Consider the following 18,367-nt stretch of genomic DNA (forward strand, 5'->3'; position numbering starts at 1 on the left):
TGGGCGCAGTGGTGTTGGTTCTCTCTGGCGTTTATCTTCTGTCATCTTTACCCCAGGCTCAGCCAGGAGCTGCCAGAGGTGAAGGAGCAGGAAATCCCAGAGGACTCCGTGGATGAAGTTTACTTGACTCCTTCAGTTCATCATGACCTGTCTGACTGTCACCAGCCTTATAGCAGCACCTTGTACTCACTGGAGGATCAACTTGCCTGCTCTGCTTTGGATATAGCCTGTGAGTATTCCATCCTGGAGGTCACAAAGATCCACTGTCATCCCAGGCAGCCTCTGTATGTTTTGTTTCTGCAACTCGTGCAGCTCAGAGAGACCACCTCTGCAGGCAGGCCCTAGACACTGATCCTGTTTTGAATCTGGCTCTTGGGTCCAGTTTTAAGCACAGACATCCACTGGGTAGAACCTCCTCTTCTCCTGTCCCAAGTGACTCCTCTGTCACCTGGATCCTTCTCACAAGAGCAGGCTGTGGCTGTCAAAACAGGCCGGGGAGGGGTGTGGTAAGGACTTATTGCAAAGTCTTGGCCACAGTAGCTCAGCTGGAGATATTTATATAACAGACCTCCTTCTTTAAGATAGGGAAACTCTCTTTCCTGAAATTATGTTGCTAACTACATGCCCTTATCTCTTCTCTGGCCATCCAGATATGCTGGGAGTTTTTCCCGATTATTTGGAGGCCTGTTTCATGATTCCTGTGTCCTAAGCTAGATTCTCTTCTTCAGGGATCCCCAGCCCTGAGGCCATGGGTCATTATGGGTCCATGACCTGTTAGGAACTGGACCACAGAGCAGGAGGTGAGCGTTGGGAGAGCATTTCAGCCTGGATTCCACCTCCTGTCAGATCAGCAGGGGCATTAGATTCTCACATGAGCTCGAACCCTATTGTGAAGTGCACGTGCCAGGAAACTGGATTGTGCTTTCCTTATGAGAATCTAATGCCTGATGATCTGTCACTGTCTCCCAGTGACTGTCACCCCCAGATGAGACCATCTAGTTGCAGGAAAACGAATTTAGGGCTCCCACTGATTCTACATTACGGTGAGTTGTATAATTGTTTCATTATATATTACAATGTAATATTTGTAGAAATAAAGTGCACAGTAAATGTAATGTGCCTGAATCATCCCAAAACCATCCCTCCTACCCTGGTCCCTGAAAAATTGTCTTCCATGAAACCAGACCCTGGTGCTAAAAAGGTTTGGGACTGCGGCTCTACTTCCTCCGAGGGGGTCTTCCCTCCACCGACGCAGTCCAGCATCCCTTCCTCTATGCGTGTCAGGCTTGCATCCTCTGCAGAGCTCCAGTGGTTTTCTCCCTGTGTGGGTTTTAGTTTCAATCAAGTTTTGGTCTCAGTGCTATATTCTCATGAAAACCATCGACAACTAGTGTCCCTCATGAGGTTCTGGCGTAACCGATGAGCAAAGCAGAGTGGTTCCTGTCCCCACGACGTCCAGAAAACCCTTCCTCTGAGCAAGTGCCCCTTGAGATAGCAGCTTCACAGGACGTGTAAAAACCAAATCCAATTTTCGTTTCTTCTTGCTCATTCTCTTTTTTATAACTTCAATTCTGGGAATTTGATGTGGATTGTTGGGGATTTTACCCATTACATTATCTTCTAGTAAGAGCAAGTAACTCTGTGATGTCCCTCAGTATATTGGATTATGTTGTAATGAAATTAGCAAAAATGCCAGGTGTGGTGATTCACATCTTTAATTCCAGAATGTTGGGAGGCCAAGGAGGTGGATCGCCTGAGCTCAGGAGTTTGAGACCAGCATGGGTAACGTGGTGAAACCCTGTCTCTACAAAAAAATTAGCAGGGCGTGGTGGTACACACCTGTAGTCCCAGCTTCTCGGGAGGCTGAGGTAGAAGAGTCACCTGAGCCTGGTTAGTTGAGGCTGCAGTGAGCCATGATTGCACCATTCACTGCAGCCTCAGCAACAAAGTGAGACCCTGTGTCACACACACTCACACTCACACACACACAGGCACACACACAAAAAGAAAGAAACTAGCAACAAAGATGTTGGCCTCTATTCTATTTTGGTCAGTAAGTGCCTTTCTTACTGGGACCATCCCCTTTCCCATTTTGCATTTCTCCCTGAGTTTCAAAACAGCAAATGCTTTTCTAGAATCACAGTGATTCATGAAACAATTAAAATACACACTGACCTTGCACCTGCTGTATGTCCTGCCCCTTTGCAAGCAAGCTCTGTCCTGCTATAATCTGTTCAGGGCTCAAAGGACACTCCCAAGCAGGCAGTGGCATTTGCATATTAGAGCTGAGGGCACTCAGGCGTTTTTAAGAAAACTTAGAAAACCTTGCAGAGAACGAGGATGTGGAGAGGGGAGGAGAGAGAGGAGCCCTACAGCAACGTGGATCCGGCCCTACAGGCCCCGTCCCCATCCTGAGCCCAACCTGGACTGGCGTGAGGTCATTGGAAGTCTTTTCTTAGTCCACTCAGAATGTGTGTTCCTCTCCCTGTGGAAATGGAAAGAATTTGTTTAAGGGGTGCCACCCGAACGCCACTGGAGCAGTGGGTAATGTGAGGATCGTGTCCTCTGTGACCTTCCTAAGGAACCGCACATGCTGATCTGTGGCTCTTGTGGCCCCTGAATTTCCGGGAAGGGACTGGTCCCTCTCCTACATTGCCTCTGTCTGCTGACACCCACTATATGGCAATAGGATGGATATGTGTGGGTAGAGGGTCAAACCATTATAGTCAATGGGAAACTCAAAGTGTCCCAGAACCCATAAAAGTTTGCCTCAGTTAGTGTTTGGTCTGTAGCCTCCCAGCCCCCTTTCTCGTGGTTCTTTCTCAAAGCCTCGCAGCTCTAACTCTTGGCCTGTTCTTACATCCCTGTGTGTGAAGAAAAACAGCTCCTCCTCTCCTGTGCTCTGAGGCCTCTCTAGAACTTTCCCTCTTGTCACAAGAAAGAATTGAATAACAACAGAATAATCGTGATGGTCTTGTTAGACAATCCAAAGCCCTCTGGGCTGAAGCAAAGGTTTTTCATTTCAGGGACACCCCAGCCTGGGACCCTGCCGTGTCAGCGTCCCCAGGCACAGACAGGAAAGGTGACGTCGCCTGCACTGACATGATGTCTGTCTGTGTGGCGTGGGTCACTGGGTGGCTTTACAGACAGCAGAGACATCAGGGATGGGTGTTCTGGGTGTCTTAACAAAGGGAAAACTCAGATTATTCCTACTGAAGCGCCTTCTCCTTTCAGCTCCCACCAAGATGGCCTGTCCCCAAGGGACTTGGAGTGCAGACTTGAGCCACCACCTGTCAGAGGTGCAGGTTGCACATGCACAGCTGGAACCAAGCACCCTGGTGCCCAGTTGTCTGCGACTACAGCTGGATCAAGGGAATGGCTTGGCCAGGCGGAGCCTTTCCTCCACCACCTGCAGTTTCACAGCCAACACTGATTCTGGGAACCAATGGAACTTCCAAGGTAGGGAAGGAAACGGAGTCATGAAGCTCTAATCCAGGTGTTGGTGGTCACGGTGCTGTGGGTGCAGGAGAGAATGGGGCCTCCCATGCTTCCTCAGGGTCAAGCTGAAATTCACGATGCTACAACCCAGTGAGATGAGCAAAGGCCTGGGGCTTAGAACCAAATCTGCTGTCAGGTCCTGGGTTTGCCACTTTCTGCTTGTTGACTTTGGCCAAGGTTTTTGTCTTTTTGCTATTTACATCTCTGTTCCCTCATCTGAGATACCTGTAAAATAATATCTACCTGCAATCATTGTTGGGAATATTAATTATGATAATTTGCAAAGGGCCTGATTCCATAAGAATTGCCCAATAAACTTATGAATGGGTGTTATCTAATCCTTTTAAGATCTTTCAGCTCAATTTACACTTAGAAAGTGACTTCACGGATGATGTGTCCTCTGAGGTAGAGCAGTTATGAAGATCTCTGCTTTCTAGGGCCCCTCCTCCTCTCCTTTCTCACACAGACTCCTCTGCCAGTTTTCTTCCTCTCCTTCCCCATCCCTCATGAAGCCAATTTTCCCCTATCAGGCACTTTCAGTAACAACCTATGAGGCACATTGAGTAACAGTGTAAATCCTGGGCCCACACTCAGTCTCCTGACATGTCCAGTTTCCTCTCCTTTTTTCCTGCTTTTTTTGAAATAAAAGGGCAACTTTCACATGGAAAGTGTTCACATCAGTGTTTTTTATGAAATTCCATTTAGTTTAAATTCTCCATTCATGTCCATGGCCATGTCCTCAGTTTCTGTCTCACAGGGATCCACTTTTGCTCAGATTTCCTTAAAACCCTGGGTCGTGTTCATTCTCACTCTCCGCCCCACTCAGTTTCTCCTCCTGGAGCCCCTGGGGCTGCCTGGTGCTCATCTGTCAGGCGATGCCCTCGGCTGAGGAATGAGGGGACCCCTGTCCTCAGGAGGAGGGAGGGTTGCGTGAGATAACGAGCACCATCTGGGCCCATGGAGAGGACACATGGAAGGCGCTCAGGGAGTGTCGGGGGATACGCAGTCCCTGACACGTCCCGGGATGACTTATTTAAACTGATTTCTTCCCACTGGACTCTCCTGTGCTTCTCTATGGATTCTCACACCCCCACCTCTGTGCCACATGGGCTGCCACCCTGCCAGGCCCTTCCATTCCCATCTCCTGTTTGAACTCAGCTCTGATTTAACTTTGATTTTTGTAATCTCTGCTCTCCCCAAAGCATAGCCTACATACAGTGTTATTTCCTTGCCTTTGCCTTATCTACCTGGAAGCTACTTGTGTTTCTTAATCCTATGTTTCTTGAATATTTTTGTGAATTGGCAGTACCTTTGGCTCCTGGCAATCTTACCTTTGCTCAGTAATGTGGGAAAGATCAAGAAAAAAGAAAATATTAAAGTGACTCTATTGGCTTCCCCTCACCCTTTGGACTTTCTTCTCCAAGGCCACTTTCCTGATTTGATGTCCTCTGGGTGGAAGAGAAAGTCACAGTAAGATCGTGGGTGCCAGTGGATCCCATTGGCTGTGGTTTTATTTTCAGAGCTGGTTTTAGAGCCCTCCCTGGGGATGAAGAACCCTCCCCAGCTGGGAGATGATGCACTTGAAGGCTCAGCAGACAACACACAAGGGCGTCAAGTCATTGGCCAGATTCATGCCTCCAGTGTCCTGAAACCAAAGATCATCAAAAGAAAACTCCCGCTCAGCAAGTGGAGACTGGCATGCAGATTCCCTGGCCTGCAAGCTTAAGGTGCAGAGGTAATCACATCTATGGCTGATAGCTGCACTCCTTATTTCTCTGTCTATGGTGACAGTTCATTCTCCCACTGCTTTTTCTCACCCGTTTGTTCTCTCCAACAGCTGCTCTAACCTCTGTCTGGTGTTACCTCTGTGTCCCACGGGTTCCCACCCTGACAGGCCCTTTCTGTCCTCATGTCCTCTTTGCTCTCTGAACTCTGCTCTATTCCTTCTTCTAGTGTCTTGACAGCCCCTCTCATGGCCACAGGAGAGCCAGGCCTCCTTGTCCTCATCCAAGTGCGTAGTTTAAGCTGCTGAACACAGGGTCGTTTGCCTGGAATCACACTCTCTCTTGGGAAATTTACCTTTCCTCCCTTCGTTCCCAGCTCCATTGCCTCTTTCTGCAGAAATCATTGCTTTAGTACATCATTTACACATCGATTTTCCTCTTGAGTCTTCTTCTGAGCAACCCAACTAAGTCAAAACTTGATCATCACTTGTTCCTCTCAACGGGAAGTGTTAAAACTAAGCACAAAGAGCCCCACTTAGGAAACTAAATTAGAACCAGGGTCACAGGCGGGAGTTCCCCACTGGCCTGGAGTCAGGTTTGTCTTCAGCCCCAGATGTGCAGCCTAGTGCCAACATGGGTGGGGTTGCCAGGGTCTCAGTGTTCTAACCTCATGGACTCACTTGAGCTGACGATAACTGGAGAACATTTATCACATTTTAAAGGGACATCACTCCGAAAGTACATGCAAAGGCAGGGCTTCAAAACTGCATACATCATGAACTTCATCATTCTAACCTCTCTCCTTTTTATTCTCATTTCCACTTCTACAAGTCCAGTGAAGGGTCTAAAATGCAAGTCTAAAATGCATCTTGAGGCCAGCGTATATGAGAGAGCATTTTATGAATTAACTTTGAGAAAAGTGACTCCAGGACCAGCTTTATGCATACACAAGATGACAGACAAGAATCTGTCTACAGGACAATGTTTGCTTTGGCCCAGCCCAATTGATGAGAGAGAGATTGAACTGAAATTGTCAGAGACAAGGCTACAATCCATGGAACCACTGGGAACAAAGCCAATCATGAGATAAATGGGGAAAGGGAAGAAAATGATGGGAAATTGGGCTGGTCCATTTAGTATCTCTAAATCCTGCTGCCATGTAATAAGCACCTGGTGAGATTTCAATTAAGATGAATCCCTTCAACTCACACCTCGGGATTCTCACTTACATGGCCTGGGGTGTGGTTTGAGCATCTGTAGTTTTAAAATGCTCCCATGTGACTCTAATATGTGGCTAAAGATGAGAAGGACCCGTGGCCTACTGTGACCTCAGGTTAGCGACATGGAAGTGTCGCATACGTGTGCCTATTCCACAGAAAAGGCTGAGTATCTATCAGCCTTTCATGGGATCTGTATTCTGCTCTCAGTAGTGCTGTTTGTAAAGCATCGAAAAAAATACAACAAGAAAAACAAGAAAATTAATAGATTAGACTTTTAGCACCTGCTTGAAGCACACTTGCTCAATTTTGAATAAAAGATAAGAAATAGTCATTATATTAACACCTAATGTAGAGAAATAATACCTCCCACATTACATATACTGGAATTTAGTATTTTCTTTTGCATTTTAAAAGAAAACTTCCAGTTTACATTTCTCCACACCATTTTATAGCCCACTCATGGACTCACCACTGCAATGTGAAAATTTTACTTTTGGTCAATTATTAACCTTCCACGAAATCCCCAAAGAGAACTCATTGGTCTCACTTTTCCTGAAGAGAATACAATAACAAAGTAAGACTGAAATTCTGCAGGAGATTGTGTATGAATACTTCTTCATGCCTCTCTTCACACTGGCATAAAATATTAAAAACAAACCTTTCCCAAAATGTACTTGGGGAAAACAATAAATAGGATGGGAGACTGTAGTAAAACACAAACTAACCCTTTTCTCTTTCTGCTTCAGAGTTTTCTTGGTCTAGATACTGAGAATATTTCTAGAAATGCCTTAAGGTGGAATAAGATGTGGAATCAACTTCAGGGCATTAGGGAAAATAAGCTGGGCCATGGTTACAGTCCCCGCTCTCTCTTTACTAACTCCATTTTGAGTCTCTATTTAAATTCCCTTTTTTTCCTGATCCCCTTTGGACAAATACTTATAATTTTATATATATTTTATTTTTTTAACCAACCAAAGAAGCGCAGCAACATCATATTTATTTCTAGAACCTTATTCCTGTCCTAGTCAAGGTGACCCAACCGCCTCTCATGACTGTTGAGACCTCCAGATTGGAGCCTTTCCTCTCGCTTTCTCCAGTCTTTATTGAAACAGCCTTAGTGGATAGATTCTAATTCTTGGGTTGTCAATAGCAAGTCATGTACCCTTAGTTCAGTCTTACCCCTGTGGCATCACTACTCCTCTGTTGTAAAAGGTGGACCTGGACGTGTATGTTGTCTGAGGTTCCTGCTGCTTCTCATATCCAGGGTTCTTCCCGTGGCCCTCCCGTTCCTCCCTAGAAAACTAGCACATGGAGTTGTAATGGGGTGGATTTCTCTGCAAAAGGTCCTCTCCTTCTGCTCCTCTCTGCTTCTTGACAGGCAGGATGGATGCTGAGCACATCCTCACTGGGAGGAAAAGTCATAACTCTGCTCCAGACAGAGGAGATCAGGAGGAAAGGGACAGATGTTCCCCACTGCTGGTTGGGCATAGGTGGGGTCCTTATATCCTGCACCCCAGGCTGACTGGAAGTTCAGGGAAGTTCAGGAATGTTTTCTTCTCACTTGTGGATGGCGCTTCCCCCTTCAGCCAACCCACGGCCCACCCTTCAGCTCATCCTCCCAGCAGGAGATCAGTTTGCCCCTGAGATATCACTACTTAGCAACCCCTCCAGACTCAGCCACCAGGAGGACCTGACAAAAAATGCTCATTTGATTTTTTCTTTCTCTCCCCTACAGATACCAAATACTGCTGGAAGGATGCAAAGGGTGAAAGGATGTCACAAAAAGTAGCTTTTCCATTTGATGAAAACAACTAAAACAGCAAAGCAAGTTCAAGTCCAAACACAACCCTGCAGGGGTCCTTCACTGAGGATTGAATTTTAGACACAGAATACTCTTGATGATTTCAAACCACTACGCTCCTTTGATCTGAGAAGCCACAGTCCATCCCCCTCCAATTGTGATCAATACCTAGGGAGACCAATGCCCAGATGGACAAACAACATTCACAGGCCTTAGCCCTGCTCCTCTCAATTCCCATCGTGTAGAGAACAGGAGTCAGGAGTTGCTGGCAGGAGACAGCATGTCAGCCGGAACTCTGCCAGGGCAGAGTATGAACAATACCATGTTCCTGTTGAAAATGCTTAGCCTGAGTTTCATAGGAGGTAACCCTCAGACAACTGCAGAATGTAGAACATTGAACAGGACAACTGACCTGTCCCCTTCAAACAGTCCATGTCACCACCAAGAACACAACAAAAAGGAGAAGAGACATTTTGGGCTCAAAAAGAGTAAAAAGACTATGTAGCTTGTGCTTTTTTAGTCATTTTGAACCCAAAACATCTCCTCATCTTTTTGTTGCTGTCATTGAGGATGGTGACATGGACTTGTTTGTAGAGGACAGGTCAGCTGTCTGGCTCAATGGTCTACATTCTGAAGTTATCTGAAAATGTCCTCATGATTAAATTCAGCCTAAACATTTTGCCAGGAACTCTGCAGAGTCCATGCTGTGAGCTTCCTACCTCAGTCCATCTGCAGGCAGAGAAGGCCCAGTGTGTCCATCCCCATTGTTGTGATACTAGGATGGTCACTTGCTAAAGGAGGGGACAAGCAGCTCTATCCCTTGTAAAGACACCTTGTTTATAATTAATTTGGAAAGTGGTTTGAAATAGTATAAACATCCTGTATTCTAACAATCTTCCTCTGACTATTTTATCACCAATTAATCACCCCTGCCTGTGTCAGTTACTATATTTATGTTTGTACATTGAAAATTTTCTATCTCAAAATCTTACTTTATCCTTGCTTTTGCTGTCATTCTTCATAATATAGAATATTCCCTGCCCAAATTTTAACTTTCATCCAAAATTAATTTTAATTTCTTTTCACTGGCATTCTGTTGTGAAAAACAATATTCTCTGCCCCAATTTTAACTTGCATCCAAAATTAATTTTAGTCCATCAGTTAAAAATGTTTAAGTTTTAAATCTGTTTCATTAAAACATTTTGCCTCTCACTCTGGACTATTGGATTTTTTACGTATAATGTTTTAAGCTTTTATTATTATGATTGATTTTGGTGGATATGAATTTAGATTAATAAAAACATTCTTATTTCCCTGTTTATATTCTAAACTCTTCCATGTTTTAGTCTATGTTTACTATATGTGGTAGATTGTTTTACTGGATTTCTTTGTTGATGTTATTTGTTTTCTTTTTTGTTTGTGTATGTGTGTGTGCTTTTTGTTTGTTATTTAGGAAGAGTTGTATAGCTCCCATTTAACAATGCACTGAACAGGTTTTGATGTCACTAATCCCCTTTTAACGTGACACATTTCTACTATTTGGTTTATACATTTTAAATTATTTCTTTCAACTTCAACTTTTTACCACTATGACAATCAAAGACATTATTTTCCTCTTCTCTAACCTCTTTACCTGCCATTTCTTATTTGTTATTTTAACCCAAACATAAAGTGACAGCCCATGTGACACATTGGTTTTTGGTTGAGATCTACATTTAAATATGTTGATGCACATGAGCTATTCAAAAGTGTGTCCTAAGCATCACCCGTTGAGTGGAATTTATCCTTAACAGAGTCCTCATGAGGGAATCAGGTCTCACTGACTTTAACATACTTAATAATAAACTTTTCCCAATGTCTTGATACATGGATTGCATCACTGGATATAAGGTCCTTGGCAAATATGATTTTTTCTTGGGATTTTAGGAAATATTGTCTGGCTTTGGGGAACAGGCATGTGTGCTCTCATTCTGGGATTGTATTTTGTTCAAGCAGGACCTTTAATTTCTGCCAGTTACTTCATTCATTCTCCTCACAAGTCTCCAGAGGATGCTTCCTTTGTCCAGGCCTCCCCGTCTCCCAGCAATTCTGCCCTTCGAAGACTGGCCCCTCTGGTCGTCTGCACTGTGAAGCCCCTGCCTTTCAATACCCCAGTAGCAGGGTTCTGATCCACCAGGTCTCAGGCCTCATCTGTGTTTCTCCACACTCGCTTTCCGAGGAAGGTTTTACCTGTGTTTTGTCATTAACAGGCCCTCACTGCTGTGCTGGCCTCTATTTGCCTGGTGCTTCCTCTCCCTCTGCTGTTATGTGGCTCCCAGATCTGGCTAAATAAAATCACCTGGAGTCCCCAGAGTTCTCTAGCCCTGGTTGGGGGCAGGATTATGGGTGGTATTTTCAACTCTGTGTTAATCCCCAGGGCTTCGACGTGTATGTGGAGAAATTCAGCTATTATTCTATCCTACTTCTTCAAATGCAGAACTTCAATAGTATAAAAAAGGAGACAGAATCCTATACTAGAACATCCCCATAATCACTAGCCGACTTCAACAATTATCGTTGAATGGCTGAGCTTTACAAAATGCAATCCTTCCTACTTACCTAGGAAGTGTGTGTGTGTGTGTGTGTGTGTGTGTATACATATATATTTATATATGCATGTATATGTATATGGCATATACGTCTGTGTGTGTTTTGTGTGTCTGTGTTTGTGTTTGTGTTCGTGTGTATGTATATAAACACAGTTTGGTCATGAGATTCTGGAGGCTGAAATTCCCAAGACGGAAAGGCAGATACCCAAGGAAGTATTTCCTTCTTATTGGGCCTTTTACTTCTCCTCTGGCCTTTGGTTGATTGGATGAGGCCCACTCAGGGAAGGCAATCTGCTTTACATAGACTGCCTATTCCAGTGTTAATGTCATCCAGATCCCGCCTCCAGTACACACACAGAATAACATAGGAACAAATGTCGTGGCACCCTGGGGCTCAGTCACAGTGACACACACAATTAACTATCACACAAGTTCTTTGTCATATTAGTGATTTTCATATTTTTCTCCCAATCTGTAGCATGTCTTTTTATTCTGTGAATAGTGTCTTGTGCTGACCAAGAATTTTTAATTAGTATAAAGTTGAATTGATCATATTTTCTTTAATCGTTTTGTTGATGTGATAACTAAGAATACTTAGCCTAACTCCACATCATGAAGATTTTCTCTTATGTTTTCTACTGTAAGTTCTCTAGTTTTGCAGTTTACATTTAGTACTGTAATTAATTTTGATTTAATTGTGATGCAAGTATGGAGATTTAAGTGGATTTTTTAAATCTTTTTTAGTTTTTTCCTTCAACTTTTATTTTAAGTTCAGGGGTACATGTGCAGGATGTGCAGGTTTGTTGCATAGGTAAACATGTGCCATGTGGTTTGCTGCACAGGTCATCTCATCACCTAGCTATTAACCACAACATCTATTAGCTACTCTTCCCGATGCTCTCTCCCCCCTCAACCCCCACTCCTCACTTCTGACAGGCCCCAGTGTGTGTTGTTTCCCCCATGTGTCCATGTGTTCTCATCATTCAGCTACAACCTATAAGTGAGAACATGCGGTGTTTGATTTTCTGTTCTTGCATTTGTTTGCTGAGAATAATGGCTTCTAACTTCAACCATGTCCCTGCAAAAGACATGATCTCATTCATTTTTATGGCTGCTTAATATTCCATGGTGTATATGTACCACATTTTCTTTATCCAGTCTATCATGGATGGGCAATGAAAACGATAAACTCCAAATATCCCAGAAACATAGTGTATCCTAAGGACAAGAAACATGAAGAAAACTACACCAAGGAACACCATACTCAAATTGATCAAAACCAGTGATGAACAGAAAATCCTAAGAGGAATAAAAGGAGAAAAAGCACATTATATACAGAGGACTAAATGTACGGATGACATTCGATTTCTTATCAGAACCACTACATACTAGAAGTCTGCAATAGCTTTAAATACTGAAAAAAAAAAAACCACAAGCCATCAAAACTGACATCTGAATAGACTTCTAAAACTAAAGAGATTGAATTAGCAATAAAAAAAAATACATGCCAAGAAAAGCCTGGGCCTAGACAGGTTCACTGCTAAATCCTACCAAATATCTAAAGAAGAGTTAATATCAATTTTTCACAAACTCTTCCAAAAATAGAAGAGAGAACACTTCCCAGCTTATTCTATGAGGCCAGTATTACCCCAACACTCTAAGACATCACAAGAAAACTACAAATGAATATAGTCTTTAAATATAGACACAAAATCCTCAACAAAATATTAGCAAACTGAATCCAATAACATCTGCATAAATTATACACGATGACTAAATGGGATTTATCCCAGGGATAGTAGGTTAGTTTAACATCTGAAAACCAATTAATGTAGTATCAGTAGAAAATAAACCAAAATTAATGTGATCATCTCAATAGATGTGGGAAAGACATACGACAAATTCAGTATTCTTTCAACAAACAAGGAATAGAAGCAAACTTCCACAACCTGAGAGAGGACATCTGTGAGAAATCTTCAGCTTACATCATGTTTAGTGGTGAAAGACCAAATGTTTTAACCTTTAGATTAGGAATAATACAAAGACATTCACTCTCACCACTTCTATTCAATGTTGTACTAGAGATAGTAGCCAGGACAATTAGGTAAGAGCATGAAATAAAAGTGTCCAGATTGGAACAGAAGAAGTGAAACTACCTCTATTTGAAGATTATATGTTCTCATATGGAGAAAACCTCAAGGAATGTACTAAAATACTACTAGAATTAATAAGTTCATCAGGGTTACAGGACATGAGATCACTACTTAACAATAAATTGTATTTCAGATTTTCAGATTAGGGATACTCAACTTATACACTTAAATCTCTGGAAAGTGAAATCATGAGTATTTTTTCCTCTGTGGTCTCCTATATTTTTCTATATGGTAAATATGTGCCAGTTTCATAATCAGAAATGAAATTACAAAGATCATTTAAAAATAGCAAAAGACCTGGACACATACACCCTCCCAAGACTAAACCAGGAAGAAGCTGAATCCCTGAATAGACCAAAAACAGGCTCTGAAACTGAGGCAATAATAGCCTTCCAACCAAAAAAAGTCCAGGACCAGACGGATTCACAGCCGAATTCTACTAGAGGTACAAAGAGGAGCTGGTACCATTCCTTCTGAAACTATTCCAATCAATAGAAGAAGAGGGAATCCTCCCTAACTCATTTTATGAGGCCAGCGTCATACTGATACCAAAGCCTGGAAGAGACACAACAAAAAAATAAGAATTTTAGACCAATATCTCTGATGAACATTGATGCAAAAATCCTCAATAAAATACTAGCAAACTGAATCCAGCAGCACATCAAAAAGCTTATCCACCACGATCAAGTTGTATTTATGCCTGGGATGCAAGGCTAATTCAACATACGCAAATCAATAAATGTAATCTATCACATAAACAGAATCAAAGACAAAAACCACATGGTTATCTCAATAGATGCAGAAAACGCCTTCAACAAAATTTACAGCCCTTCAGGCTAAAAAATTATCAATAAACTAGGTATTGATGGAATGTATCTCAAAATAATAAGAGCTATTTATGACAAACCCCCAGCCAATATCATACTGAAGGGGCAAAAACTAAAAGCATTTCCTTCGAAAATTTGTACAAGACAGGGATGCCCTCTCTCACCACTCGTATTCAACATAGTGTTGGAAGTTCTAGACAGGACAATCAGACAGGAGAAAGAAATAAATGGTATTCAATTAGGAAAAGAGGAAGTCAAATTGTTCCTGTTTGCAGATGACATGATTGTATACTTAGAAAAACTCATTGTCTCAGCCCAAAATCTCCTTAAGCTGATAAGCAACTCGGGATACAAAATCAATGTGCAAAAATCACAAGTATTTCTATACACCAATAACAGACAAACAGAGAGCCAAATCATGAGTGAACTCCCATTCACAATAGCTACAAAGATAATAAAATATCTAGGAATCCAACTTTCAAGGGATGTGAAGGACCTCTTCAAGGAGAACTACAAACCACTGCTCAATGAAATAAAAGAGGACACAAACAAATGGAAGAACATTCCATGCTCACGGATGGAAAGAATCAATATTGTGAAAATGGCCACACTGCCCAAGGTAATTTATAGATTCAATGCCATCCCCATCAAGCTACCAATGACTTTCTTCACAGAATTGGAAAAAACTAAAGTTCATATGGAACCAAAAAAGAGCCTGCATTGCCAAGACAATCCTAAACCAAAAGAACAAAGCTGGAGGCATCACGCTGCCTGACTTCAAACTATACTACAAGGCAACAGTAACCAAAACAGTATGGTACTGGTGCAAACACAGAGATATAGACCTATGGAACAGAACAGAGTCCTCAGAAATAATACCACACATCTACAACCATCTGCTCTTTGACAAACCTGACAAAAACAAGAAATGGGGAAAGGATTCCCTATGTAACAAATGATGCTGGGGAAACTGGCTAGCCATAAGTGGAAAGCTGAAACTGGCCACTTCCTTACACCTTATACAAAAATTAATTCAAGTGGATTAAAGACTTAAATGTTAGATCTAAAACCATAAAAATCCTAGAAAAAAACCTAGGCAATACCATTGAGGACATAGGCATGGGCAAGGACTTCATGACTAAAACACCAAATGCATTGGTAACAAAAGCCAAAATTGACAAATGGGATCTAATCAAACTAAAGAGCTTCTGCACAGCAAAAGAAACTACCATCAGAGTGAACAGGCAACTTACAGAATGGGAGAAAATTTTTGCAATCTACTCATCTGACAAAGGGTTAATATCCAGAATCTACAAAGAACTCAAACAAATTTGCAAGAAGAAAACAATCCCATCAAAAAGTGGCCGAAGGATATGAACAGACACTTCTCAAAAGAAGACATTTATGCAGCCAACAGACACATGAAAAAATGCTCATCATCACTGGTCTTCAGAGAAATGCAAATCAAAACCACAATGAGATACCATCTCACACCAGTTACAATGGCCATCATTAAAAAGGCAGGAAACAACAGGCACTGGAGAGGATGTGGAGAAATAGGAACACTTTTACACTGTTGGTGGGACTGTAAACTAGTCCAACCATTGTGGAAGACAGTGTGGCGATTCCTCAAGGATCTAGAACTAGAAATACCATTTGACCCAGCCATCCCATTACTGGGTATATACCCAAAGGATTATAAATCATGTGACTATAAAGACACATGCACACATATGTTTATTGTGGCACTATTCATAATAGCAAAGACTTGGAACCAACTCAAATGTCCATCAATGATAGACTGGATTAAGAAAATGTGGCATAAATACACCATGGAATACTATGCAGCCATAAAAAAGGATGAGTTTGTGTCCTTTGTAGGGACATGGATGCAGCTGGAAACCATCATTCTGAGCAAACTATTGCAAAGGACAGAAAACCAACACCACATGTTCTCACTCATAGGTGGGAATTGAACAACGAGAACACTTGGACACAGGGTGGGGAACATCAGACACGGGGAGGCCTGTCGTGGGATGGGGCAGGGGGGAGGGATAGCATTAGGAGAAATACCTAATGTAAATGACGAGTTAATGGGTGCAGCACACCAACATGGCAAATGTATACATATGTAACAAACCTGCACATTGTGCAAATGTACCCTAGATCTTAAAGTATAATTAAAAAAAAAATGAAAAAAAAAAAAAACTACCATTCAGCAAGTGGAGATTGGCGTGCAGATTCCCTGGCCTGCAAGCTTAGGGCTCAGGGGTAATGACATTTATGGCTCTTAGCTGCACTCACTTATTATTTCTCTCTGTCTATGATGACAGCTCATTCTTCCACTGCTTTTTCTGTTCCTCATTTGTTCTCTCCAGCAGTTGCTATAACCTCTGTTCAGTCTTACCTCTACGTTCCATGGGCTCCCACCCTGTCAGGCCCTTCTGTACGCATCTTTGCTTTGCTCTCTGAACTCTGCTGTGTTCCCATTGTTACTGTCAGTGTCCTCACCTCATGGATTCATTTGAGCTGACATTAACTGGAGGACATTTATGACATTCTAAAGGGACATCACTCCAAAAGTATATGCAGAGGGCGGGACTTCAAAACTGTATAGATCAGAAGGTACATCATTCTAACCTCTCCTTTCTATTCTAATTTCTACTTCTATAAGTCCCGTTAAGGATCTGAAATGCAAATCAGATAAATATTGAGGCCAGAGTATATGAAAGAACATTATATGAATTAACTTCTAGAAAAGTGACTTCAAGGCCAGCTTTATGCATACACAAGATGATAGATAAGAATCTTTCTACAGGACAAACTTTGCCTTGGGCCAGCCCAATTGATAAGAGAGAGACTTAACTGAAATTGTCAAAAAGAAGACTAAAATCCATGGAACCACTGGGAACAAAGCCAATCATGAGAGAAACGGGGAAAAGAAAGAAATGATGAGAAATTGGGCTGGTCCATTCAGTATCTCTAAATCTTACTTCCATGTAATAAGCATCTGGTGAGATTTCAATTAAGATGAATGCCTTGAACTCACACCTCGAGATTCTCACTTACATGGCCTGGAGTGTGGTTTGAGCACCTGTAGTTTTAAAATGCTTCTGTGTGATTCCAATATATGGCTAAAGATGACAAGGACTCCTGGTCTACTGTGACCTCAGGTTACCAACATGGAAGTGCCCTATATGTGTGGCTACCCCACAGAAAAGGCTGAGCATCCATCAACCTTTGATGGGATACAGATCCCATTCTCTTCTCAATAGTACTATTTGTATAGCATATAAAAAATCAAGAAGAAAAACAAGTAAATTAATAGATTAGACCTTTAGCCTCTGCTTGAACCACCCTTGCTTGATTTTGAATACAAGATAGTCATTATATTAACACCTATATACAGAAACAATACCTCCCATATTACATATAGTGCAATTCAGTGTTTTCTTTTGTATTTTAAAATAAAACCTCCAGTTTACATTTCATAACCCACTAATGGGCTTAGCTCTGCAATGTGAAAATTTTACTTTTGATCAATTATTGTCATTCTGCAAAATCCACAAAGAGAACTGATTGGTCTCACTCTCCTGAAGAGAATACAATAACAAAGTAAGACTGAAATTCTGGAAGAGGTTGTGTATAAATATTTCTTTATCCCATTCTTGACACGGGCACTAAATATGAAAAAGAAATCATTCCCAAAAAGTACTTTGGAAAAAAATAAGAGGGAGAGGAGAATGTAGTAAAACACAAACTAATCCTTTTCGCTTTCTATTTCAGGGTTTTGTTGGTCAAGATATTGAGAATATTTCTAGAAATGCCTTAAGGTGTAACCAGGTGTGGTATCAACTTCAGGCCATTAGGGCAAGTAAGTTGGGCTACAGTTACAGTCTCCACTCTCTCTTTGCTAACTCCATTTTGAGTTTCTTGTTTTTTCCTTCTTTACTGATCCCTTTGAGAGAATATTTACATTTCTCCTTTTTGTTTGTTTTGGTATTTTTAACAAACCAAACAAGCAGCAGCAACATCACATTTCTTTGTAAAACCTTATTCCTGTTCTAGCTAAGGTGACCCAACTGCCTCTGATGACTGTTGAGACCTCCAGATTGGAGCCTTTCCTCTCGCTTTCTCCAATCTTTATTGAAAGGGCCTTAGTGGGTGGATTCTAATTCCTGGGTTGTCAATAGCAAGTCATATAGCTTTATTTCAATCTTACCCCTGTGGCATCACTACTCCTCTGTTGTAAAAGGTGGACCTGGACGTGGATGTTGTCTCAGGTCACTGCTGCTTCTCACATCTGGGATTCTTCCCATGGCCTTCCCATTCCTCCCTAGAAGACTAGCACATGGAGTTGTAATGGGGTGGGTTTCTCTGCAAAAGGTCCTCTCCTTCTGCTCCTCTCTGCTTCTTGGCAGGCATGATGGATGCTGAGCACACCCTCACTGGGAGGAAAAGCCATCACTCTGCTCCAGACAGAGGGGATCAGGAGCAAAGGGGCTGATGTTCTCCGCTCCTGGTTGGGCATAGGTGCGGTCCTTATATCCTGCACC

The 18,367-nt window shown here is 42.1% G+C and overlaps 1 protein-coding gene and 1 long non-coding RNA gene across 3 annotated transcripts in view; one reads left to right on the forward strand and one right to left on the reverse strand.

The window, feature by feature from the left end:
• The window catches only part of LOC126929540 (neuroblastoma breakpoint family member 4-like), a 64,836-nt gene extending 59,547 nt beyond the window's left edge, over nucleotides 1-5,289 (forward strand). For both annotated transcript variants that reach the window (XM_050745997.1, XM_050745989.1), the window contains 3 exons: nucleotides 57-229; nucleotides 3,235-3,459; nucleotides 5,019-5,289. In XM_050745997.1, the coding sequence (XP_050601954.1) occupies nucleotides 57-229; nucleotides 3,235-3,459; nucleotides 5,019-5,224 (604 nt within the window). In that variant the 3' untranslated portion in view covers nucleotides 5,225-5,289. The remainder of the gene's footprint in view (nucleotides 1-56; nucleotides 230-3,234; nucleotides 3,460-5,018) is intronic.
• LOC126930294 (uncharacterized) overlaps nucleotides 1-18,367 on the reverse strand; it is a 57,211-nt gene that overhangs the window by 32,423 nt on the left and 6,421 nt on the right. The gene's annotated exons all lie outside the window — the stretch shown is intronic.

This window comes from Macaca thibetana, chromosome 1 (genome assembly GCF_024542745.1).
Source record: "Macaca thibetana thibetana isolate TM-01 chromosome 1, ASM2454274v1, whole genome shotgun sequence".
NCBI classification, from domain to species: Eukaryota; Metazoa; Chordata; class Mammalia; order Primates; family Cercopithecidae; genus Macaca; species Macaca thibetana.